The sequence below is a fragment of the Balaenoptera musculus genome, chromosome 19 (assembly GCF_009873245.2).
Source record: "Balaenoptera musculus isolate JJ_BM4_2016_0621 chromosome 19, mBalMus1.pri.v3, whole genome shotgun sequence".
In the NCBI taxonomy this organism is placed as follows: domain Eukaryota; kingdom Metazoa; phylum Chordata; class Mammalia; order Artiodactyla; family Balaenopteridae; genus Balaenoptera; species Balaenoptera musculus.
In genome coordinates this window covers 6851705-6877888 of record NC_045803.1, presented here as the reverse complement: position 1 = coordinate 6877888, position 26184 = coordinate 6851705, and the positions used below count along the sequence as shown (strand labels likewise).

Sequence of the window (26184 nt, the reverse complement as noted above, 5' to 3'; positions counted from 1 at the left end):
GAATTTTCCGGCTCTTAGGGGGTTTTGGAAAAGAATGGTAGTGGGGGGGGGGGATGGTGGCGATGGGCAGGAAGAAAATGGTGAGGGACTTGTCGTCAATGACACCGGGTCCTCCACCCGGCGTTACTTCCCCGCCCGTCCTCCGCCTTAACCCCGAGCCACACCCACCTCGCCCTCCTCTCCGAAACACCTGGAGTCCTGGAGACCCTCTCCTCCCGCAATCCCCTCATCTCCTTCACCTCCCCCCACCCGGCGTCCGGCCACCACTACCCCCATTCGGAAAGCCACAGGCACCCCTGCCGGGAAGGGCGCCAATGTCTGGGCAGCCCTCCAGGGCCTTCCCGGTCTCCCCACCCGCCCCAGCTGGGGCACCCGCCCCCTCCCCCGCCTCCGGTGCCCGCCGCGCCCGCTCCGGGAACCATCGCGGGGAGCCCGCAGGGCGCGGTCCCAGGAGGGGCCGCGGCCAATCCGGGGTCCCAGGTGGCCGGGGCCCCAAGCCATCATGTATGCCCACGCCCGGGGATGGGACTCCGGAGTCCCCGACCCTCAGTGCCCTCCCTGCGGGCACAGAGACCTCCCCCCCCGCCTCCCCCGCGGCCATCCTGCCTACCCTGGGAAACCGGACCCTCCCTCCCGGCTCTGGTTTCCCGAAAACTCCTGACTTGCAGATACTAAGAATGGCTTTCTAGACCCTGTCTTCCCCACCATCCTCAACCCCCATGCCGGGAGTTCTGGCTCAGAGCCCTCACCCACTTCAGACCCCAGTCCTTTACTGTCCCTCTGCCTAGGACCCAAGAGTCCAGGCCCTCATCCTTCTTTCTCTGGGACCCAAAAATTTGGACTCCACGTCCCTTCTGCACCTGGACCCAGGAGTCCAGGCCCCCAGGCCCCCTTCCCTCAGACCCGGGAGTCCCCCGCCTCCGGCACGTCCTGCCTCGGACCCAGGTGTCGGAACCCCAGCCCCTCCTCCCTGGGGACCTGGCATTCAGCCATCTCTCCTTGTCCAGCTGTTATTTCTCGCCCTTTAGAACACACAGGCGGAATGTGGGGCTGCAGGGGAGGGTGGGGAGGCGCGTTTGATGCCTCCCAGGGCCTCCTGGGAGTCTCTGGACTCCTTAAAGGGCTCCCCCGGGGGCCCACCTGTCCTCCCTAAGGCCCATCGGGACGCAGCTGCGGTCAGAGGAGAGGGAGCAGATCCGCCGACATGCCTGAGGAAAAACCAGGTGGATTTGGGGACTTCCTCCCTATGTGGAGATGCGATTCTGTTTTCTGAATGGGGTTTGGGGGCTTCTCCCTCTGTGGGGTTGGGAGAATGGGGTGACTTCTCTGTGTGGGGAGGAGCTCCCTTCCTTGTGTGGGATGGGAGGGTCCCATACTTGTGTTAGGTGGGAGGGGGGTTCCCCTTCCCTGTGGGGTGGTAGGGGTTCCTTTCTCTGTAGGGAGTTGGGGGTTTATCTCTGGGTGCAGATGGAGATTCTCTGATTATGAATTTGTGTCCCTTTTTTCTCGTTGAGGATGGGAGTCCTGTGGTTGTAGACTGCAGAGTCTTTGCAGGGCGTTTGGGGTCCTCTACATTTGGGGATGGGGTCTTCTGGGAAGAGACTGGGGTCTCTTCTCTGAGTGAGGATTGGGGCCTTTCGCGGCAGGGGAGTGAGGTCCTTGTGTGCCTAGATATTAGAGGTTCCTCTCTGTGTGGTGAGGAGAGACTTCTCTGTACAAGGTTGAGGGGACCTCATTTCAATGGGAATTGGGGCTTCCCCGTGTAGGAATTAGGGGACCTTCTCCATATAGAGGCTGGAGAGCCTTTCTTTATGTGCAGTTTTGGGGCCCTTCTTTGAATGGGACTGGAGGCATTTCTTTATATGGGGATGGGGCTTTCTCTCTATGAGGCAGTGAACAGAGGAGGCACAAGCCCCCAGGGAGGACCCCTCCTCCCGGGGTGTCCAGTCCACTGGCACCAGACCAGCCAGGCTGAGGGATGGTGGTCCAGCCCCTCGCTGCAGCTGGGGCCCCAGCGGGCCAGGCGCCAGCAGGCAGGGCAGGTGAAAGATGCTGTGGTCAGCACGAGTATCCAGTTTCCAGCCCGGGGGGAAGAGCTAATTATACCACCAAGTCCTAAAAGGTCAGAGGCTGGTGGCCTGGGTAGATGGGGCATGGCCTGCCTGGGGCAAGGAGAAACCGGATCTCACAAACTCTGGGATTAGAGATAAATTTACACCTGGACTGCTGGACTCCAGATTCTGAAGGAGGAGGGGCCCAGGGACATGCATTCCTGGGTTCTGGAAGAGGAGAACGCTGAGCACGTGGTGCTCAACTGTGAACATCTCCTGCCTCACAGCGGCCAAAGGTGCCCCCGCAGACAAAGATGCCACCAAACCGGCTCCCAAGGAAGCGCCACCTCAAGAGGCTCTTGCAGAGCCCCCCAAAGGTGAGATGGTGTTCCAGAGGGTCGGGCAGAACCTGGCACCTTATCCCCCAGCCCCCCCCCCCCCCGGCCCCTCTGCACCTTCCCGCTCTCTCTCCTTTAGTCCACCGTCCCCACAGCTCCAGTGCTGACCGCCCTCCCCTGCTCACAGCCCTCCCTGGCTCCCCAGTGCCTCCAGGACAGAGCCTAGCCCCTCAGCCTGGCCTTCAAGCCCCCAGCAACTGGCTGATTCATCACCGAGTCCTGCCCAGCTCTGAACGCCCCAGTCTACCCTCTCCTACCCCAAAGCCCCATTTAAGACCATCCGGTTCACAGATGGGGAAACTGAGGCCCAAAGGGGCGGGGAACCTGGTCACGCAGCTACCTGGATGACGCGTGATCTCTCCCAGGTCAGGAGAAGCCACTGTGCCCCCAAGGTCTTTGACTGCTGAGCAGAGGGTCCCTCATTCACTCTCAACCCCGCCCCCAAAGTGGCCTGCCGCCCCCTCCCTGGCCGGCCTTAGACCCCCTAATCCTGTCTCCTGAGCAGAAGCCCCACCTGAGGACCAGTCTCCCACCACTGCGGAGCCCACCGGCATTTTCCTGAAGAAACCAGACTCTGTGTCGGTGGAGGCTGGTGAGGGGTGCCTCGGGGAGGATCGGGTGGGGGGCTGGGCTCCTGGGTCTGAGGGAGGCGGGGCTGGGGTCTCCCGGCTTCCCAGTCCTCTCTGTGGAGTCTTATGACTCCTGCCTGGCCATTCCCTCCCACCCCTCCACCCCTACCCAGGAAAGGATGCCGTGATCTTGGCCAAGTTGAACGGGAAAGAGCTGCCGGACAAACCAACCATCAAGTGGTTCAAGGGGAAGTGGCTGGAGCTCGTCAGCAAGAGTGGGGCCCGATTCTCCTTCAAGGAGTCCCACGACCCTGCCAGCGATGTGAGGACCCTGTGGGGACTCGAGGGCTTGTGGGCCAGGGCTGGAGGTCGTGTGGAGCTCCTTGGTAGAGGTTGTGCCGGGCAGGAGGGAAGAATGTTTGGGCCAGGGCAGGGTGCACTTGGGCACGGCGTGTGCGTGCCCAGAGAGCTCTCAGGGTCAGGGACGCAGGCCCCCAGAGGCCAAGATTGTCCAGGCATGGGAAGAGACAGCTGGCCCTTCCTGGGGGCACTCAGAGAGAGTTGTGAGGTGGGCTCTGGGGGAGGTGGGGTGGCACTGGGGGTCGGTCATGTGCACCCATACCCCTGGCCTGGCCCCCAGGTATACGCCTTGGAGCTGCACATCGGGAAGGTGGTACTGGGTGACCGCGGGGATTACCGCCTCGAGGTCAAAGCCAAGGACATCTGCGACAGCTGTGCCTTCAAAGTTGATGTGGAGGGTACGCTGGCGGGGGTGGGGGCCAGGGGTCTTGGGTCTGGTTGGGGGGATGGATCTGTCAGCCAGGTGTTGGGAGAGTGTACTGATGTGGGGGTAAGGCGGGCACAGGTTTTCGGAAGATGGAGCAGAGAGGCAGGGCTCAGGTTCTTCAAAATTGGGGAGACAGTCCACCGGCTTAGAGGGTGAGGAGGTGTAGATTTGGGGGTGAAAAGGTTCAGGGTTTGGGGGTGTTCACGTGGAGCTTAGGAGGTGAGTTATGTAGATTCCAGGGTCACAGTGTACAAGCTTGAGAAAGTGTCAGTAAGGGCTCGGGAAGTGAGGGTGTCCCAGGTTTTTTTTTTTTTTTTTAAATTAATTAATTTATTTATTTTTGGCTGTGTTGGGTCTTCATTTCTGTGCGAGGGCTTTCTCTAGTTGTGGCAAGTGGGGGCCACTCTTCATCACGGTGCGCGGGCCTCTCACTATCGTGGCCTCTCTTGTTGCGGAGCACAGGCTCCAGACGCGCAGGCTCAGTAGTTGTGGCTCACGGGCCTAGTTGCTCCGCGGCATGTGGGATCTTCCCAGACCAGGGCTCGAACCCGTGTCCCCTGCATTGGCAGGCAGATTCTCAACCACTGCGCCACCAGGGAAGCCCTCCCAGGTTTTTTTTTGTTTTTTGTTTTTTAAAGTATGATTTCCATTGTATTGTCTCCTGTTTATTTCAGGGGGGTCTAAGGGTGGACAGGTTTAGGGTGAGGGTATACAGGATGGATGGGAGGTTACACAGATTTGGGAACATGTGTATGGAACTCTGAGGGTGTACAGGTTTTGGGGCATCTGCAGCCCAGGATGTGTGGGGACTTAAACATGGAGGGCACACGGAATGAGATTGCCCAGCCCCAGGGAGAAGGGCCAGCCGGCCCAGGTGTGAGGGGGATACAGGCCGCTGAGAGAGGGTGGTGCATGGCAGCCAGGGAAATGCGTCCACAAGCAGAGGGTGTCCAGGCCCAAGTGAGAGGGTGTGCTGGCCCAAGAGATGGAGGAAAAGGGGTCTGGGGGAGGTTGTGCAGGCCCGGGGTGGGCGCCCTTGGTCTTAGATCAGGCCTTGCCTCCGAGCTCACCTTCCCTTCCCCCATTGCCTCTCCCCAGCGCCCCATCAGGACGCCGCTGGGCAGACTCTAGAAAGCTTCAAGCGTTCGTAAGTGACCCTGGACCCTGGGGAGGGGCAGGAGTATGTCCTGGTGCCAAGGACCATGGGAGGGTGTCCCTTGGGAGGGGCAGCTGTGGGAGAAGGGGAGGATCAGGGAGGGCAAGGAGTGGGGACCCAGGGTGAGTCTGAGGGTCGGGACCTCCTTGGGGTTCACACTCCCTCTCAATGGCCACAGGGGTGAAAGGACACGGGAAGGCAAAGGTGAGCTGGATTTCAGCGGCCTGTTGAAGAAGAGGTGAGTCCCCCCCGCCTGGCACAGAAAGGGGAGGTGGGGGCTCAAGGAGGAGAAAGATGGTGGGTGAGGCCCCCCTGCCCCCCATTGCTTCCCCACTGCCATCCTGGGACTCTACCGCCCCTCCATCTACCCATTCCTTGCCCATCCAGCCACCTGTCCATTCACCCATCCGCCCATTCACCCACACCCCTACCCACAGCCCCACCCAACCAACAGTCTGCCCATCAATTCTCCTACCTACCCACCCTTTAACCCATCACCCTCAAATCCACTTTCCTGTCCACTCAGGCTCCAATTCACCCACTCATCCACCTGTTCCCCCAACCAACCATCCATCCATCCACTTGGCTGTCCACTCATCCATCCATCCAACCGGCTACTATTTATCCATCTACTAATCAACCCACCCACTCATCAGTCTGCCCACTCATCTATTCAGGCAACCAGCTACCTATTTATCCATCTACAGATCTACCCATCCACCTACCTGCCCACCGCCCATCCATCTGCCCACATATCCATTCATCTACCCCCCTCTTCCCACTTGTCCATCCATGCATCGGCCATTACACTCAGCCACCCATTCATTCACCCATTCATTCATCCTTCACCCACCTACTGCATCATCCACTTCCCCATCTATTGAGGCGCCCATCTATCCACCTTTCCACCAGCCATCTGTCTACCATGCATCCACCTTCCCACCTGTGTATCCATCTGCACCTGTATCTCTCTTTCAACTGAGTCCAACATCCCACCCATCTACTCATCCACCTCCCCATCTAGCCAGGCATTCCTCTGTCAACTGTTCACCTCTTCAACGGCACACCCATCCTCCCAGATAGCTCTCTGTTAGACTCATCTATATGAAATTGCTATTCTGTAGGTAAAAAATGATTGAATATTGGCAAATTTATATTATTCTACATGATGCTTGTCCAGTCACTCAGTTATTCATTATCTGCTGGTCCACGGATCCATCCTTCTACTCACTCAACTATCCCCATAACCAAATCCCCAACAACTCCATTTACTAATACATTCATCTGTTTGTCTTTACCCAGCCAACCATCTTCCCAGGCATCTTCCATCAACATATTCACCCAACTGTGCTCACCCAACCATCTGCCACCAACTCATCAATCCACCCACTTACCCAGCCATCCTCCATCAACCCATCCACCTATCTTAATGCCACCCATCCCCTACCAACCCACCCATCCATTGACCCATTCATCCATCAGCTTAGCCATCCATGGACCCCTCCACCCATTTACCAGTTCCCCACCTAATGCTCTGTACATCAATCCAGATATTCATATGTCCCCCAAATTCACCCACTCATCTATCCTTCTTTTGTTCCCTTCCCTTCCTTCCTTCTTTCCAGAGATTCACTCTCTCTCACTCATCAAACATCTTCTGAGGCCTCCCGTCTACCAGGCCCTGATCAGGGGACAGGGAGAAGTTTGACTGGTTCCCTGACATTGAGTCACTCATTGCCTTGGGAAGATGGGTCTGGTCCAGCCGACACAGACACAGACCAAGACGGTTTAGTGTGGTCAGAGAGAAGGTCCCATGAGGACCTTGTGAGAGCTCAGAGTGAGGGCAACTGATGTTGCTGGCAGGACAGGGGGTGCCTCGTGGAGGAGGGAACTTCGGTACTAGCATTTGTAGGATTGAAGAGCAGGTGGAGATAGGTCGTCCAGGCAGGGAAAGACGTTGTGCAAAGGCTGGGATGCAGGAGCGAGCCCAGAGTGCTCAGGAAAAGGCAAGTAGCGTGGTTTGGATAGTGGTGGGAGTTTGATGGGACAGAGGGTGAGGTTGTGATTGCGAGGCTGAGTTGCTGGGGTTTCCTCCTGAGGGCAATGGGGAGCTATGGAGGAGTTTTGAGCAGGGAAGAGATGGCATCTGATGTGGGGGCAGAAATAGCCCTCTGGGGCCAAGTGGGGAACCAACTGGAGCGGAAGGGATGAGATGAGGTCAGGAGGCCAGGGAGGAGGCTGGGGCAATGGTTCAGGTGGGACAGGATAAGGAATAACAGACCCAGAGAGAGAAAGTGACACAGCAAGTGGGTGGAGAAGGCAGAGGGAGACCCTCACCGCCTCACTCTCTGGTGGCCCCGGCCTGTTCTCCCCACCTTCAGGCAGGTGGTTGAGGAGGAGAAGAAAAAGAAGAAAGATGACGATGATCTAGGCATCCCGCCTGAGATTTGGGAGCTCCTGAAAGGGGCAAAGAAGAGCGAGTATGAGAGGATTGCCTTCCAGTATGGCATCACTGACCTCCGGGGCATGCTGAAGCGGCTCAAGAAGGCCAAGGTCGAGGTCAAGAAGGGTTCAGGTCAGTGCTGGTCTGAGGGGAGATGGGCCCTGCCCATAGGGACTCCAGCATCATAGGTATCTGATGCTTGAACCCTGGACTTATCTTTTGGAGGTCCTAATCTGAGGAGTAATGGAGATGCCAGTTCTCAGGGGCCTCCAAGTTCATAGGAAGCTCTCTGACCTTGGTGGTCTGGGGAGGGAGACTTGACAGCTCAAGGCAGTGAGAACCTCTCAGCTCCATCCCTCTTGCATCCCTCAATCTCCAGCCTTCACGAAGAAGCTGGATCCAGCCTACCAAGTGGACAGAGGCAACAAGATCAAGTTGGTGGTAGAGATTAGCAACCCAGACCTTCCCCTCAAGTGGTTCAAGAACGGCCAGGAAATCAAACCAAGTAGCAAGTATGTGAGAGGGGCAGTCCCCGGGTTGGGGGGTATCCAAGTCCCAGAGAGGGAGTCCAGAAATAAGGCTGGCCACTCTTAACCCAGGAAGGACGCTCCCTCATCCATATGAAAAGTGCAAATACCTCGGTGGAAAAATAGACAAAGGTGATGAAGAACAGGAATTCAGTTAGAAGAAACCCAATAGCTAATTCACTAAGTACATATTCAACCTTGCAAACACAACCACCACCACCAATAATAATAACACAATTCAAAACAACGGTCTTGGGACTTCCCTGGTGGCCCAGTGGTTAAGACTCTGCGCTCCCAATGCAGGATGCCTGGGTTCGATCCCCGGTCAGGGAACTAAGATCCCGCATGCCACAACTAAAGATCCCACATGCTGCAACTAAAAATCCCGCATGCCACAGCTAAGACCCGGCGAAGCCAAATAAATAAATAAAATAAATATTAACAAACAAACAAAAAAACCCACCAATGGTCTTTCTGCTCTCCAGATGGGCAAAAACTTCACAAAATGATAAAATCTGGACTCCCCTGGCAGTCCAGTGGTTAAGACGCAGCGCATCCACTGCAGGGGGCGCGGGTTCGATCCCTGGTTGGGGAAATGAGATCCCCATATGCCTCATGCCAGGGTGCAGCCCCCCCCCCAAAAAAAGGATAAAACCTGGAGCTGGAGAAGACATAGGGAAATAGGTCCACACGTTATTGGTGGGAATGTAAATCGGCAAATCTCCAAAAGGGCAGTGTATTCAAAAGCCTTTATTTAATTTTAAAATATTTCATTTTGGCTGTGCCAGGTCTTAGTTGCAGCATGCGGGATCTAGTTCCCCGACCAGGGATCGAACCCAGGCCCCCTGCACTGGGAGAGCAGAGTCTTACCTGCTGGACCACCAGGGAAGTCCCCCCAAAACCTTTAGATTGTGCAAGTCTAGGTATTTATCGTAAGGGCATGATCATGGTTATGCATATTTAGCTGCAAGGATGTTCACTGGAGCATTTGCTGCTGTAGCAAAAAGTCAAATAACCAAAACATACAATTCCATGTTAAGGTGCTGTGCAGTCACTAAAAAAGATATTCTAAAATTTATACTAACATGGGAAGCTGTTCAAGATTAGTGTTATGTGCAGAAGCATAGTACTTATCTCTGCTTCACAAAATGTTAATCTACATATAGATTAGATATAAAAAGATTGGAAAGAGAGAGGCCAAAATATTTGTAGCTGTTATCTCTTGGTGATACAATTATGGATGGGTTCTATTTTTATTATTTTCCCCTTGGCTGTGTTTTCTAAATTTCTCATCACGAGCATTTTGGATAAGATTAAAATTATGTTAATTAAGATACAGGTTAAGTTGCTGTAACAAAGAGTCCCCAGAACATATTAATTTAGAGAGAAAGGTATTTCTGGCGGATTGAGCTAGACGCAGGTTCCATATTTTTTGGCTACACCATTTCTTGTGGTGTTGTCCTCATCTGCATGATTGAAGCGGGTCATGGGCACATCTGTGTCTATCAGACAGGAAGCTGGAAGGAGAGAAGTCTAGAACAAGCACCGCAAAATTAGAGATGACCTAGCAGTTATGCCATCACATCCATTCACGTTCCGTTGGTCCAAGCTCAGTGGTGCGGCCCGCCCAGCCGCAAGGGAGGCTGGGAAATGTAGTTCTCTAGGTGGGTCGCTGTGTGTCACTGCTAAATGGAAGAAGACGGATATGGGTGGACGGTTAGTATTTCCGCTGTGGTTACTTAAATACTAGAAATTGGACCATCGATCTCCTCCCACACAATTTGTCTCTGAGAGGGAGTGGCTTGTCCTGAGGATAGATGGGTGGATGCAGAATCTCCTCCATGCCCTGGCTTGAGCTGAGACTTTTGCATCAGGCACGTGTTTGAGAATGTTGGTAAGAAACGAATTCTCACCATCAACAAGTGTACACTGGCAGACGATGCTGCTTATGAGGTCGTCGTCAAAGATGAGAAGTGTTTCACTGAGGTCTTCGTCAGAGGTGAGGCCGGGATTTGGGCGTGAGCTTGGGGAGTTGGGCTCTGGAGGGGATCCTGAAACTACTGACCTCCTGTCGCCCCGCACCCCACAGAACCCCCAGTCTTGATTATCACACCCCTTGAGGACCAGCAGGTGTTTGTGGGCGACCGGGTAGAAATGGCAGTGGAGGTGTCAGAAGAGGGTGCCCAAGTCATGTGGTAAGTGACTTTTGACCCCTGATCTCCCTACAGATGCCCACAGCGTCTTTACCTCAGCCTTGATCTTTAGGACCTCTCTCTTTTTTTTTTTTTTTAATTTAATTTTACTAATTTATTTTTGGCTGCATTGGGTCTTCGTTGCTGCGCGTGGGCTTTCTCTAGTTGCGGCGAGCAGGGGCTACTCTTCCTTGCAGTGCGTGGGCTTCTCACTGCCCTGGCTTCTCTTGTCACGGAGCACGGGCTCTAGGCCCGCGGGCTTCAGTAGTTGTGGGGCACAGGCTCAGTAGTTGTGGTGCATGGGCTTAGTTGCTCCGCGGCATATGGGATCTTCCAGAACCAGGACTCGAGCCCGTGTCACCTGCATTGGCAGGCGGACTCTTAACCACTGAGCCACCAGGGAAGCCCCAGGACCTCTCTTGAAGATTTCAGACCTTTAACTGGTAGTTTCCAGGAGACCTCAGTCTTTCTCTATAAATCCTGATCTTCACCCATGACCTCTTTCTGAAACTTCTGACCTCTCCCCATCCCATCCTCTTCCAGGTCTTTTTCCTGATCCCTGCTATTTCTGATTCTTTAAGTTATTTATTCACCCATTCAACCAATTATCCATCCTTTGACCATTCATTCATGTATCCATCCATCCATCTCCCCAGCCCCCCATCCATCCATCCATCATCTCCCCACCCATCCCATTGATTCATCCATCCATCCACCCACCCGTCCACCCACTCACCCATCTACCCATCCATTCGTCCATTCTTACATCTATTCCCCCATCCAACAAGTGTTTATTGAGCACCTGTTGTGTGGTGGCACTCTTCTATGTATTGGAGAGAAAATGGAGAGAATATATATTAACATGGCACCTGCCCTTGTGGAGTTTATGATCTGGCAAACTGCTGGGGCGGAGTGTGTGTGTGTGTGTGTGTGTGTGTTGAAAACAGAAACAGGCATTAATAAAGTCATCACACAAATAAATATCAAAGTTCTATTTTGACAAGTATTGATCTTGCAGAGGAGCAGTAACTGATGCTATAACCACTTTTTAGTAGGAGAAAAGGACTCAGGAGGTCAGGGAAAGCTTCCTGGAGGAGGTGATGATTGAGTTGAGGTTCGAATGATGAGGAGGTAGAAGTGAAGTGGGAAGACTGGCCCAAGCAGGGAAGCACCATTTACTGAGGCCACAATATTTGACATCTCTCTGTGACCCCGAATGTCCTCCATGTTCTGACCTCTCCCCATGACCCTTTTTTGTGTCTCCTGACCTCCAACTGAGACCTGTAGCCTGTGACCTCTTCTTCCTCTTTCTCTCCCCAATCCCCACCTGTGATCCATCCATTCTAGACGCCTCTGTCAACCTTTGTCTCTCCTCCTTTTCGTGATCTCCCTTCTGACCCCTCGTTCCTGCTCAGGACTGTCTGTCTGGCCCCTCACTCACCTCTGACATCCAGACTCCGGCCTAAGCGGGCCCCTCACTTCTCCCCTTCCTGTCCCCTCCACCCAGGATGAAAGATGGCGTGGAACTGACGCGGGAGGATTCCTTCAAGGCCATGTACCGCTTAAAGAAGGATGGGAAGCGTCACATCCTCATCTACTCGGATGTGACCCTGGAGGATAGTGGTCACTACCAGGTCATGACCAACGGCGGCCAGTGTGAGGCGGAGCTCATCGTGGGAGGTAGGGGGCCTCCCGGTGGGGCAGGGAGCTGCACTGCACATGCTTCAACACGCCGCTCGAAGTTGCCCAAGCCCCAAATCTTGGAGCTGTCCCTGACTCCTTCTTTGCCTCATACCCTACATTTGATTCACCAGCAAATCCCGGTGGCTCCACCTTCAAAGGATATCCTGAATCTCACCACTTCTCTCCACCTCCATTGCCCTCACCTGGCCCAGGTCTCCATCCCCCTCATACCCTGAACTGATGCAATAGTCTCTTCACTGCTCTCTCTGTTTCTACACTTGTGCCTCAACCCCGACTCCAGCCAGAGTGATCCTTGCAAAATGTCAGATGGTGAAAACTGAACACATTCTGTGGTCTAGTTCACAGGACTGGACCCATGTCGGTTTCCTGGTTTGGATAGTGGACTACAGTTACGAGAGATGTCACCATTGGGGGAGCTGGGTGAAGGGTACATGGGACTCTATGTGCTATTTCCCCCCCTTTTTTTTCTATGTACTATTTTTACAAACTCCTGTGAGTCTGTAATATTTTCAATATAAAAAGTAAAAAAAAAAAAAAAAAAAAAGCCCGAGTCATTGATAGGCCAGATAAATGATGGTAGTTCCCTCTGTAGCCATAAAAGAGGACAATTTTTAGTTAGTGATTTGGAAGGGTTTCCAAGATATATTGTTAGGTGAAGAAGCAAATATGCCACTATTTGTATGGAGGGGAAAGAGAGGCAGCAAGGGAAGGAGGGAGGGAGGACGGTAGGAAAGAAGGAAAGAAAGAAAGGAAGGAAGGAAGGAAGGAAGGAAAGAAGAGGGAGGAAGGAAGGAAGAAAGAGAAAGAAAGAAGGGAATGAACTGTATGTACGTCTTTGCTTTTCTGGCTATGAACTGGCTATAGTGTCTTTGGAGAAGGGATCGAGACCGGTGCGATTGGAAGTGGTTGGGTGAGAGATTTCCCGCTCTGTATCTACATCCTCTTATCATTTTATTTTTAAGCCATACAAGTGCATTGTTTTATTTAAAAAACTAAAATAAAAAAAAGTGTAAGTCAGACGCCAGCCATGTTCCCAACACCCTCCAGCGGTTTCCACCTCACTCAGAGTCAATGCAAAGTGCTCTCCGTGGCCCGTGGGATGTGTCCTGCCTGTGCCATCTCCCACATCTGCCTTGCTCACTCTGCACCAGCCTGCTGGCTGTTTCCCAAACCAACAAGCCTGCTTTCCTCTGCAGGGCCTTTGCACATGCTGTGCCCTCTACCTGGGAGCCTTCTGCGGCCTCCCTGCCATCATCCCTCAGGCCTCATCACTCCCTCTAGTTATTGGTTTATGTGTTTCCCATTCACTGCCTGTCTCCCCACTAGAACGTGAGCTCACGAGGCCCGCAGATTGTTTCTGGGTTGTTTCACGGCCGGAATCCCAGAACCTGGGACACTGCTTGGCCCATAATGGGTGTTCGCCAATCTTTGTGGACTGACCGCAGTTTCATGGCCCCCTCTCCTTCCCTCCCCATCCAGAGAAACAGCTGGAGGTCCTGCAGGACATCGCAGATGTGACGGTGAAGGCCTCAGAACAGGCCGTGTTCAAGTGTGAGGTGTCCGATGAGAAGGTCACGGGCAAGTGGTACAAGAATGGGGTCGAGGTGCGGCCCAGCAAGAGGATCACCATAACCCACGTCGGGAGGTACGGAGTGGACTGCGGACGTGGTCTGCAGACTCTGTGGTTTAAAAGCACAAGGGTTTAGGGAATTCCCTGGCGGTCCAGTGGTTAGGACTCTGTTCTCACTGCCATGGCCTGGGTTCAATCCCCGGTCGGGGAACTAAGATCCCACAAACCATGCAGGACTGCGGACAAACAAAACAAACAACAACAATAAAGCACAAGGGTTTATTTCACTGTGAGTCTCAGGGTTGGTTGGAGGCTGGTTGATCTCAGATGGCCACCTTCCTGGGCTCCCTCAGGCCCTCATCTGGGTCACCTGGGCTGCCTCCACTCTGGTCCGTGGGACGCCTCATTCCCCAGGAGGCCGGTCCTGGCATATTCACGTGGCCGACACAGGTGTCCCGAGAGAGAGCAGAAGCGAAGAGGGCCTCTGAGGGCTGGGCTGAGTGCTGTCCCAGTGTCACTTCCACTATATCCTATGGGGCAAAGGAGGTCACAGGCGGCAAGGTTAGGGTTACGGCTACAGGACGAGAAACTTGTGACTATATTTGCAAAGAGTCAACTTTGGCGGGGAGGCCACCTAGCTAGGGAAACGGGGCTGGAATTCCAAGCGTAGCAGGTGGACACCTGAGATAAACACCTGGTAATCTGCAGAATGCCGAGAACCACTGTGATGCCGGCAGAACATCGTGCCCCCGTGGATTTCCTGATAATAGCTCTTGGCAGATGTCGACTTTTTCTGGGTTCTGTGTAAGGCCCCTGCCTGCTGATGGTGTCAATAATGCCGAGAACTAATCTTAATGCTTTACAGGGCACTTACCAGGTGCCAGGGAGTCTTCTAAATGCCTTACAACGACCCCCTTGTAGATTGTGAACATTACCTCTATTTTATAGGTGAAGAAACGGAGGCACAGAGAGGTTAAGTGACTTGCCCAAGGCCACACAGCTAGTAAGGGGCAGAGCGAGATGTGGGTCCAGGCACTAGCATTGCATTGAGCACGGGGACCGCATTGAGGAGCGTGTTTCTCCGTGGTGGTCCCCAGGGCGACCTGGCCTGACCTTTGCCCTGCACCCCCCCACTCCCCTTAGGTTCCACAGACTGGTGATTGACGATGTCCACCCTGAGGATGAGGGAGACTACACATTTGTGCCCGACGGCTCTGCCCTGTCCCTCTCGGCCAAACTCAAATTCCTGGGTGAGGATACCTCCTTGTTCTCCCCCTGGGTGCCACAGCATCCACCCTCCCAGACCCCAACCCCCTTCAGGATTAAGTTTCCCTAACTGTACGCTGGGGGTGACAGCAGGTGCTTGTGGGAGGAGGGACAGTCATGGGCCTGAATCCACCTCCCAACCCCCCAGGTCCCAGGGTGATGGGGTGTGAGGGTGGGATAAGGGGCCTCATAGACCTGACCATCAGTCTTCTTTGTCCTCCAGAAATCACGGTGGAGTACGTCCCCAAGCAAGGTAAGGACCAGAGGCTGCTGTGGTCCTTAGGCTGGGGGCCTGGACTCCTGGGTCTGAGGGAGGAGAGGGCTGGGGGCCTGGACTCCTGGTTCTGAGGGAGGAGGGGGCTGGGGGCCTGGACTCCTGGGTCTGAGGGAGGAGGGGCCGGGGGCCTGGACTCCTGGGTCTGAGGTGGGAGGGGCCGGGGGCCTGGACTCCTGGGTCTGAGGGAGGAGAGGGCTGGGGGCCTGGACTCCTGGTTCTGAGGGAGGAGGGGGCTGGGGGCCTGGACTCCTGGGTCTGAGGGAGGAGGGGCCGGGGGCCTGGACTCCTGGGTCTGAGGTGGGAGGGGCCGGGGGCCTGGACTCCTGGGTCTGAGGGAGGAGGGGCTGGGGGTCTGGATCCTGGGTCTGAGGGGGGAGGGGCTGGGGGTCTGGATCCTGGGTCTGAGGGGGGAGGGGCTGGGGGTCTGGATCCTGGGTCTGAGGGCGAAGGGGCAGGGGACCTGGACCGCTGGTTCTCTGTGGCTGTTGGAACCCAGCTTCTCAGGAGATCCTCTGAAGGGGATCGGGAGGGCCCAGCTGCCCACTCCCAAGTTCCCCAGAATCTCTCCTCTGCCACCAGAGCCACCAAAGATCCACCTGGACTTCTCGGGGAAGACCTCAGAAAATTCAATCGTGGTCGTGGCTGGAAACAAGCTGAGGCTGGACGTGTCCATCACAGGGGAGCCCCCTCCTGTCGCCACCTGGATGAAGGAGGACGAGGTACGTGGAGCTTCCCCCGTGCCCTGACTTCTCCCTCTCAGCTCTGCTGGGTGACTTCAGGCAAGCTGGTTTCCCTCTCTGAGCTTCAGTTTCATTGTCTGTAAAATGAGGAATTTGATTCCTTCTTCAGAGGGTTGTTGTGAAGATTGGAGATTGTATTTGTTCATCACATGGTTCTGGCCTAGCACATGATGAGTCCTCCATCCATTCATCCATCCATCCATTAACCCATTAATCAATCAATCAATCCAGCCATCCATCAATTCATCCATCTAACCATCTTTCCATTCATCAGTTCATTGATTGATTAATGAATTCATCCAGTAATTAATCCATTTGTCCATTTATCCATGAATCAATCCACTTATCCATCCATCCATCCAACAAATATTTTCATCTTGTATGTTCCAGGCCCTGGAAGAGTTCAATTTTTCTTCTCTCCTCTGGGCTTCAGTTTCCTCTTCTGTAAAACGGATAGACTTGACTCAATCTTCATTCATTCCTTCACTCAGCAAACAGCCCCTGATGTTTCCTGTATGTCAGGCTCTTGCATAGGCATTGAGGACACAGCCATGAATCAGATGCAGCCCCTGCCTTCCTGGAGCCTTCTCTTTTGGAGAGAGGCAGACACGTGCCCAAACAGTCACAGTTCAGGGTGATCAGGGCTGAGAGAAAGGGAGGTACCAGAAGCTACGAGGATTCTGTCATAGCAGACAAAGTGGGCTGTCACTTTCAGCTGAGGGCATCCAGGAGTGCTTTCCAGAGGAGGCGACTTCTGGGTGGGTTCTAAAGGATGGGTAACGGTATAGCAGATAGAGAAGTGGGTCAGGGCATTGCATGCCCTGGGGATCAGCTTTGCAAAATCTTGGGGATGAGACAGGCTGGTGTTTTTAATGAAGGGTGGTGTCTGGAAGGCAAGGAGGGCAGTGGCAGGGGGTGATGAGGCTGCGGGAAGACCCAGCAGGTCCTCTTGTGCTGGGTCTACAGCCTGTCGTTGTGTGGTCACGGGGAGCCATTGGAGACTGTCGGGCAGGGGAGGGGTGGAGGCCGGTCTGGCTTTTGAGAGGGGTAGAAAAAGGCCATCTGGTGGGCTGTGTTCAGGTGTTCTCAGGCACCGAGGGCAGGGTCCGCATCGAGAAGCGGGCAGACACCAGCAGCTTCGTGATTGAGAGCGCAGAACGAGCTGACCAGGGCCACTACACCATCAAGGTCACCAACCCCGTCGGCGAGGACATGGCCTCCATCTTCTTGCAGGTTGTGGGTGAGCAGAGGGGAGCAAGGGGGCTGAGCCAGGGGGTGGTTCCCCGAGGCCATGAGGTGCCCTCTGACCACCCTGCCTCCCCTTCCCCAGATGTCCCAGACCCCCCGGAGGCTGTGCGTGTCACATCGGTTGGAGAAGACTGGGCCACCCTAGTCTGGGAGCCACCCAAGTATGACGGGGGACAGCCGGTCACCGGTGAGTGCCCGTGTGCCACGGTGCTCATGACCTCTGACCTCCCCTGTCCCCTGACTTCTCCTTGACCTCCAAGAGCCCTTAGCATCCTCAATGACCACCCTCGGAAACTCGGTTTTCCGTCTTCAATATCTCACAGTCCCTTTTGCCTTCCCTAGCATTCTTCACTCCCCAGCAACCTGGGAATCCTCACTTTGGCTAACAGCCTAGGATTTTCTGTGACTCCTTATGCCCTGATTCATGACCTGTGGCCCTTCTTGATCCCTGACCCCATGACGGGTGACCTCTGACTGCTCTGTGACCCTGAGATCAACTCAAGATTCACGGCCTCAGACCTCTCTGAGTCGTGTGACCTTTTGATGTGCCTTTGACTGCCCCAACTGACCTGGGACCCCAGGCCTCCCCATGACTTCCCACTTCTCTCCGCTTGCGGGGGCCTCCAGGGTACCTCCTGGAGCGGAAGAAGAAGGGCTCTCAGCGCTGGATGAAGCTGAACTTCGAGGTCTTCCCGGAGACCACCTATGAGTCCACCAATATGATCGAGGGCATCCTCTACGAGATGCGGGTCTTTGCTGTCAACGCCATTGGGGTCTCCCAGCCCAGCGTCAACACCAAGCCCTTCTTGCCTATTGGTGATTCCTCTCTGCACCCTCACCGAGCCCCCGTCCACCTCTGACCCATGGCCTGCCCTTCACTGATCTCTAACCCTACACCCTGGCCTTTACTCCCTTGACTCCGCTGACTTCTGTCCCCTCTCATCCAACAACTCAAGACATTGACCACCCAGCCCCACGCATCCTCCTGACCTCTTCCTGATCCCGTACAACAGCCACCGACCTCTATGATCCTAGACTCCATGCTGTCCCCCGAATATGTCATTGACCTCTGACCTACCACACAGACACCTATCCCTGCCCTTGGAGACCTCACGATTCCTTGAGATCTTGTTTTAATGACCCGTGATACCACATCCTTGCTCCCTGACCTTTGGCCCACCATATTGATCCCTTTCCTGACCAGTGACTCCAGCTCTGACCCCTGAGCCCTCATTTACCCCACCTCCCCTTTCCGTGGATTCTTACAGCGCCCACAAGTGAACCCCAGCACCTGACAGTGGAGGACGTGACAGACACCACCACCACCCTCAAGTGGCGGCCCCCAGATAGGATTGGGGCAGGTGGCATCGATGGGTACCTGGTGGAGTACTGCGTGGAGGGCTGTGAGTTACCCCGTCTGGCCTGCTGGGGGGCAGTGGCACACACAGAGTCCCAGTGGGTGTCCGGTCCAGAGGACTGCAAATAGGGCAGTGCAGGGACAGATCTCTGCCATAGCGAACTGCCCTTCTGTCTGCGCTTGCCTGAATCCCTGGGATGGGATGGGTCAAGCCAGGCCCCCAGTGACCAGCTTGTCCTCTCTCCCTCCCTCTCTCCCTCCCCGCTCCCTTCCTCCCTCCGCTACACCCATCCTCCATACAGTGATACCTTTTTATCCATCCATCCAAGTATTTATCTACTACCTACTTTGCTCCTCCTCTGTTCTGTCTAGTTATCCATTCATCTAACCATCCAACCAATCTTTCATCCATCCATCCATCCATCCTTCCATCCATGTATCCTTCCTTCCTTCCTTCCTTCCTTCCTTCCTTCCTTCCTTCCTTCCTTTTCCTTCCCTCTTTTTCACCTCTTATTTCTCCCTCCCTCCCTCCCTTCTTTCCTTCTTTTTTTCCAGTTGCCCACCCAGTCATCCATCCAACCATCTCTCTATCCATCTGAAAATTTTTTGGATCATTTAACTATCCATCCATCCAGTAACATTTTTTTCATCCATATAACTATCGCTTCACCACTATGTTTCTTCCCTCCCTCCCTTCTTTCCATCCATCCGTTTGCCTATATGACCATCCAACCATCTAATTATGCATTGTTTCTCCATCTGTCTGTCCATCCACCTATCCATATTTCCACACATCCCACTCTCAATCCTCCACGGAACAAACACGTATTGAGCACTGAGTCCATGCCAGGCCCAGTGCCCCGGCTCTGGGGATATCTCCGACATGGTCCTCTCACTGGGGAGACAGACAAGATCATTTTGACACTGTATCCCAGGCTTTAAGTCAGACAGATGTGGGTTCCAATCCTGTCCCTTCACTTTGTAACTGTGTGACCTTGGGCAAGCCTCTAAGCCTCAGTTTCCTCATCTAAAAATGGCGAAAACAGTTTCCATTTTGACGGGATACAGTGATGACAGAATTTGGGGATGCATGTAAATGATGGACGGGTGGTCTCTGGTCAATTTCTTCCTTTTCTCTTCCCAGCGCTCTTTACCCAGTTCCTACCCTTGCCCACCCCTCCCCAATCTGTCTTTCAGAACCTATTATACTTTTGTTAGAGTTCACCCTGTTGATTGTTGGTCTGACTCACATTGGTTCACCAACCCATGGCAATAAAACCACGATGGAAAAGCACCCATTTTCAAGCAGGAAATCCGAGGAGCTGTCTGTAACTACCACCCCCAATCCCTTACCCTCTCTGAGCCTCAGTTTCCTCGTCTCTAAAATGGGGATAACAGAATGGAGGCAGGAGTTAATGAGCCAACATTAATTAGCTCCAACCTGGTCATAAGAAATGCTCAAGAAATGTCCGTTGCAGCTATTCATTGCGGTGGGGCCCTAGGCGCTGAAAGGACACAAACGGAGGGGCACCTAGGAAGGTCTTGAAGGAAGGTCCCCAGCCTCGCTCCTCTCTCGTAGCTGACGAGTGGATCCCTGCTAACACGGAGCTGGTGGAGCGCTGTGGCTTCACTGTCAAGAACCTCCCCACGGGAGCCAGAATCACCTTCCGCGTCGTTGGGGTCAACATCGCCGGGCGCAGCCAGCCGGCCACCCTGGCCCAGCCGGTCACCATCCAGGAGATTGTGGGTGAGGACTCCTGACCCCCGACTCTGCTCTCCTAAAGACCAAGTTGGTGTCATCATTAGGGCCTCCCGCGACAACCTCATCGCCCCTGGTCTGTCTGTCCCTCCGTCGAGTTCCTCGGCCCGGCGCTGAGCCCCTCCCTGGGTTTGTGCCCTCAGAGCAACCCAAGATCCGGCTGCCCCGCCACCTCCGCCAGACTTACATCCGCAAAGTGGGGGAGCAAATTAACCTCGTCATTCCCTTCCAGGTGCGTCGAGCTGGGGTCGGGGGGTGGGGCAGGGGTGAGGGGTCAGCTTCTGCGGGCGAGACCCGGGCTAACCTCGCCGCCCTCCCCGCCTCCCCGCACAGGGAAAGCCGAGGCCGCATGTGGTGTGGACGAAGGGCGGGGCGCCCATAGACACCTCCCGCGTGCACGTGCGCACCAGCGACTTGGACACAGTGTTCTTCGTGCGCCAGGCTGCCCGCTCAGACTCCGGGGAGTACGAGCTCAGCGTGCAGATCGAGAACACGAAGGACACGGCCACCATCCACATCCGGGTCGTGGGTGCGCGGCCCGCAGGCCGGGAGGGGATGGAGGAGGCAGCGATGAGGGGGGAGGGGAGGAGATGGGAGGAGATGAGGAGGACCCAGGACAGGGGAAAGTGGAGAGACTGGAGCCGGGGAGGGTGTGAGCTGGCCGTGGGGCAGAAGGGGAGGAAAGCGGAGTGGGAAAAAGCCTAAGAGAGATCAGAGGGTGTGGGGATGGACAGGGGAGAGGAGGTGAGGCACTGGACGTTTAGGGATGCTTGGGGTGACTTACAACACGCCCCCCATCTTCCAGAAAAGGCAGGGCCACCGGAGAAGGTGATGGTGAAGGAGGTGTGGGGCAGCAACGCGCTGGTGGAGTGGAAACCCCCCAAGGATGACGGCAACAGTGAGGTCACCGGGTATTTCATCCAGAAAGCCGACAAGAAAACCATGGTGAGAGACCAGCGGGGCCCGGGCTGGAGTGGGCTTGCGGGGAGAAAAGCTGGCCAGATTGTCAGAGCAGGTGTGTTGTTCCCATTTCCCAGCTGGGGAAACTGAGGCACCGGGAAATGTGGGAGAATGGGCCGGGACAGGGAGGAAAGCCTTTTGGCTGAGATTTGGTGCATAATAGATTTTTTTTCTTTTTTTTTTTTTGGCGGTGCCAGGCGGCTTGAGGGATCTCATTTCCCCGACCAGGGATTGAACCTGGGCCCAGTAGTGAAAGCCTGGAATCCTAATCCCTAGGCCACCAGGGAACTCTTTAATAGGTTTTCTTTTATTTTTAATTTTTATTTATTTATTTATTTATATTTGGGTGTGTTGGGTCTTCGTTTCTGTGGGAGGGCTTTCTCTAATTGCGGCAAGTGGGGGCCACTCTTCATCGCGGTGCGCGGGCCTCTCACCGTCGCGGCCTCTCTTGTTGCGGAGCACAGGCTCCAGACGCGCAGGCTCAGTAGTTGTGGCTGACGGGCTTAGTTGCTCCGCGGCATGTGGGATCTTCCCAGACCAGGGCTCGAACCCGTGTCCCCTGCATTGGCAGGCAGATTCTCAACCACTCCGCCACCAGGGAAGCCCTAGGTTTTCTTTTTCTTTCTTTTTTATTGAGGTAAAATTCATCTAGCCAAATTTAGCATTAACCATTTTCAAGTGGCATTTCACACCTTCCCAGTGTTGTGCAACACCCTATTTAGTTCCAAGACATTTTCATCACCTCAAAAGGAAACCCCTCGTCCATGAAGCAGCCACTGCCCTTTCCCTCCCACGCCGTCCCTGGCAACCCCCCATCTGCTTCCTGGCCCTGTGGATTGGCCCCTCCTGGACATTTCTTATGGATACAGTCACACACTATGTGGACTTTTGTGTCTGGCTCCTTTCACGCAGCACCATGTTTTCCAGGTTCATCCACATTGTCGCAGGTATCCGTGCTTCAGCCCTTTTCACGGCTGAGTGCTAGGCCCTGGTTTTTTGTTTGATTTTTGTTTTTGGCTGCGCAGTGCGGCTTGCAGGATCTTATTTCCCCTACCAGGGATCGAACCTGTGCCCCCTGCAGTGGAAGCGTGGGGTCCTAACCACTGGACCGCCAGGGAATTCCCCTACCAGTCCCTGGTTTGAATGGACCACGTTTTGCTTGTCCATTCATCCACTGATGGGCACCTGGGTTGTTCCCACCTTCCGGCCATTGTGAACAGAGCTGCTGGGGAACGGTGGGTTTTATGAGCGAGGCGCCTGCTTGGGTCCGTGTCCCTGACTCTCCCGGCCCCTCCCCATCCCCCATGCCGTAGGAGTGGTTCAACGTCTACGAACACAACCGGCAAACCTCCTGCACCGTGTCAGACCTCATCGTGGGCAACGAGTACTATTTCCGAGTTTACAGCGAGAACACCTGTGGGCTCAGTGACTCGCCTGGCGTCTCCAAGAACACGGCCTGGATCCTCAAGACAGGTATAGCCACTGCCACTGCTCCGAGGGGCAGCCCCAGCGCCCGCTCTCTCTCGGTTTTAAATTTTTTTTATTGGAGTATAGTTGATTTACAATGTTGTGTTAGTTTCAGGTGTACAGCAAAGTAATTTAGTTATACATATACAGATATCCATTCTTTTTCAGATTCTTTTCCCATATAGGTTATTACAGAATATTGAGTAGAGTTCCCTGTGCTATACAATAGGTCCTTGTTGGTTATCTATTTTATATACAGTCTCCCTCCCTGGACTCAAAGTTGATGGCACCTGGTGCTGGAGGAGAGGTGGTCCGGGGACAGTCAGGATCTGTCCCCTTACAGGTGTGTCACCCCTCCCCCAGGTGCCACCTTCAAAATGCCTAAGTACAAGGAGCATGACTTCCGAACGCCTCCCAAGTTCCTGACGCCTCTACCTGACCGGGTAGTCGTGGCTGGTTACGCTACAGCTCTCAACTGCGCCGTCAGAGGCTACCCGAAGGTGCCGTGTGTGTGTGTGTGTGTGTGTGTGTGTGCGCGCGCGCGCAGTGTGTGTAATGTGTAACCCTGTAGGGAAATCTTCACCAAGGTGAAGCCCCATTGCCTGCCCGCCACACGGGCTCTTCCTCCCTGAGTTCTCTCTCTGCTCGTGGGATTTGCTCACTTTTAACCCACTTCCTGTCTCTCTGCTCTAACCAGAGCCCAAGTCTCAGCTCACTACACTCTGACTTCCCTCAAAAACAGAAATCTTTGGGGCGGAGGGGGTCTAAACCTGCAGGGCTCCTTGGCGTCTTCCTGCCCTATCTGGTTTCCAGACTGCTGTCTGGGAATGTGGACACTTGCAACCTTGAACTCCAAAGACCCACGTAGACCAGCGGCTGGCGAACTACAGCCCTCGGGCCAAATCCGCCTGCCACCGGTTTCTCTAAGATTTTTTTTTTTTTTTGGCTGTGCCACGTGGCTTGTGGGATCTTAGTTCCCCGACGAGGGATTGAACCCGGGCCCTGGCAGTGAAACTGCCGAGTCCTAACCACTGGACCACAAGGGGATAAATAATTTTTAAAACGTTTTTTTCTTTTTCTTTTTTGTTATTTTGCTTTCACGTTAATGGTTTGCGTGTGGTCCATGACCCAGAGACCACAGAGCCCAAAAAGCCTAAAATATTGACTGCCTGGCCCTTTTGACACATTTTGCCAATTTTTAGCGTCAGCTCCTGTGGGCATCCCGTGGATTCTTTCTTTCGCTCCCGCCATCACCGCTGTCTACTGCTTTATTCACTAACTCCGTCCATTCATTCATCCCGCTCATTTATTTCCCTACCAATCCATTCATTTATTCAGTTCATTCATTCGCTTCATTTATTTACATCATGCATTCATTCATTCATTCAACACACGTTTTCAGAGGCTTTCTACGTGCTGGTGATTTGAACAGGAGTTCCCGTCTGTTGGGGGAGACCGCCATTCATCCGAAGTCACACAAATGACTATAAAATTATAAAGGGTGGTGAGTGTGCTAGGGAAATGCAGGCAGTTGTGAGAGTGTAACGTGGACATTCCTGTTCCAGTCTAGGACCCGGGAAGTGACAGGGGAACTGAGACCGGAAAGATAGGCACGCACTGGTTAGGTGAAAAGAGGAGGGAAGAGCAGTATTGGAAAAGGCAGGAGCCAGTGCCGGGTCCTGAGGTGGGAGCCTGCCTGTGTCTGAGGGACAGTAAGGCAGCCCGTGTGGGTGCAGCAGATGGAAGGAGGGGGTGGGAAGTGAGGGCAGAGGAGTAATGGGGCCAAATCGTGCAGGGCCCTATGGGCCGCCACAAGGAGCGGGCTCTTCCTCTTACCGAAGAGGAGACTGAGGGTCAGAGAGGAGAAGCGACTCATCCAAGGTCAGCCAGTCAAAATTAGGAGGTGGCACAGCCAAAAGGAGAACCCAGATCTGCCTCCCAAGGCCCATTCTGCCATCTCCCAGGGGACCCTCTGTCACATGGCTTCCTCTCCCACTCTCCTCAACAGCCCAAGGTGGTCTGGATGAAGAACAATGTGGAAATCAGCGGAGATCCCAAGTACCTGATGAACAACTACCTGGGGGTCCTGACGCTGAACATCCGCCGCCCGTCCTCCTTCGACTCGGGGACTTACACGTGTCGGGCCGTCAACGAGCTGGGGGAGGCCCTGGCCGAGTGCAAGCTGGAAGTCCGAAGTGAGCACGGGGCGGGCCCCAGTGCTGTGCCTGCCCGACCCTCGCCCACTCCCTTTACCAAGCTAACGGGAGGCCGGGGCTGAGCAGGCTGAGACCGGAGCCTAGGCAGACCCGCGCCCTCTGCGCGTATGATTGGGAAGCCGATTCAGACCCCAGCAGGACGTTTCAGGGCGACACGTGGGGGAGGGAAGGCAGCACAGGGTATTGTAGGGGTGGGGGAAGGGGAGCGCCTGACCCGGCCTGGGCAGGAGGTTTTCCAAAGGAGCTGAAGGACAAATAAGAGGTGGATGAGGGCGAGAAGAACTTAGCAAATGATCGCTAAGGCTTCCAGTGTGCCTGGGGAGGTGTGTGGCACAGCACTGAAACCAACATGGGTAGCGGCAGAGGACGGGGGTTGTGGGAGCCCCGAAAAATGAGCCCCCTCCAAAGCCTGTCCCTGTCCCCCTCCTGTCCCCACCTCTCTGCCCCACAGCCCCAGCCTCATCTGTCCTCCTTCCTGAATTCTGCCCCAGCCTCCTCTCGGGCCTCAGGGCCTCCAGTCTCTCTCTCCGGTTCCACCTCCTGGCCCTAGAGGGTGCCTGGCCCATATCCACAGTTGACCTGCTCACAGCCCTCCCAGGGCTCCCCGGCAGCCCTGGAACCCTTCCTCCTGGGGTCATGGTCCTGCCTTTGCCACCCCCAGCCCCTCTCCAGCCTCAAGCGCCCCCATTTTCCAGCCACACCGAGCACTTGGCGGTTGGACAAACTGGTTGTGCCTTCTCCTGCTCCTGGGGCTTTGCACATGCTTTTCCCTCTACCCAGAATGCTCTTCCTTGCATCCGCCGCCTTGGGCTTCAGTCCAACAAGCATCCACCAGCCAAGGCTCGTGGGGAGGCCGCTAACCAAGTCCCTCAGAGGTGACTGACATTCATAGGGGCTTCCAGAGTCCCTCCCTGGCTCTGATGACAGCCCAGTAGACAGAAGGGGCTGCAGACCCTTAGCAAAGCGTCCAGAGGGAGCACTCCCTGTCATTCTGAAGCACTGATCTGCCAGGCCGACCTACTGATGATTCCTAGGGTTCTGCCGTCCCCCTTATCAACCATTGAATCCACTCAGAAATATCCCTACTTCAGGATTCCAGTGACGGCTGGTCTCCAGCAGCTGCTCCGTAATCAGAACGTCCCAGTTTTGGGTTCAAAACTACAGGAATCAGGGCTCTATGGAGTTGGGTTGACCAGGTGCCGAGCTAGGTGATGAAGGGAAAACCTGCTCCCCATGCTGGTCAAGCGAACCCAGCGGGCGGAGGGCCGGGGGCAGGGGCGGGTGGCTGTGGGACAAGCATTTTTACCACCCTTTTCTGTTTTCCCCCCCCGACAGTGCCGCAGTGAAGCTCTCTCTTCCACCTGCCAAGATAATTGGCTGCTGACTCCTAACCCGGACCTCCCCCAACATGTTTCCCTTTCCCGAGTTATCAATGAGAAGATCGTAGTCTTGTCTTGGACTCCCATATGTCTGTCCTTCTTGAGTCTGTAGCCCCGC

The 26184-nt window shown here is 54.7% G+C and overlaps 1 protein-coding gene across 1 annotated transcript; it reads left to right on the top strand.

Annotated features, from left to right (window-relative positions):
- The first annotated feature begins 1114 nt into the window (after positions 1-1114).
- MYBPC2 (myosin binding protein C2) lies at positions 1115-26146 on the top strand. The gene is made up of 28 exons (XM_036833390.1): positions 1115-1223; positions 2339-2428; positions 2955-3041; positions 3192-3340; positions 3659-3776; positions 4904-4952; positions 5140-5199; positions 7343-7536; positions 7784-7916; positions 9806-9930; positions 10021-10126; positions 11631-11803; positions 13307-13472; positions 14541-14647; positions 14887-14916; positions 15520-15659; positions 16761-16920; positions 17011-17115; positions 17556-17744; positions 18197-18331; positions 19865-20032; positions 20188-20276; positions 20378-20573; positions 20850-20989; positions 22318-22477; positions 22835-22971; positions 24480-24666; positions 26023-26146. Exons 1-28 carry the CDS (start codon positions 1205-1207, stop codon positions 26031-26033), a joined length of 3423 nt encoding a protein of 1140 aa, XP_036689285.1. The 5' UTR covers positions 1115-1204; the 3' UTR covers positions 26034-26146.
- The last annotated feature ends 38 nt before the right edge of the window (positions 26147-26184 follow it).

What these genes read in the sequence shown, in the direction of transcription:
- MYBPC2 (XM_036833390.1), top strand. An exon ending in CTCTGTGTCGGTGGAGGCTG is followed by an intron (nt 3,042 to 3,191) that starts GTGAGGGGTGCC and finishes ACCCCTACCCAG; the next exon opens with GAAAGGATGCCGTGATCTTG. An exon ending in ACCATAACCCACGTCGGGAG is followed by an intron (nt 13,473 to 14,540) that starts GTACGGAGTGGA and finishes CACTCCCCTTAG; the next exon opens with GTTCCACAGACTGGTGATTG.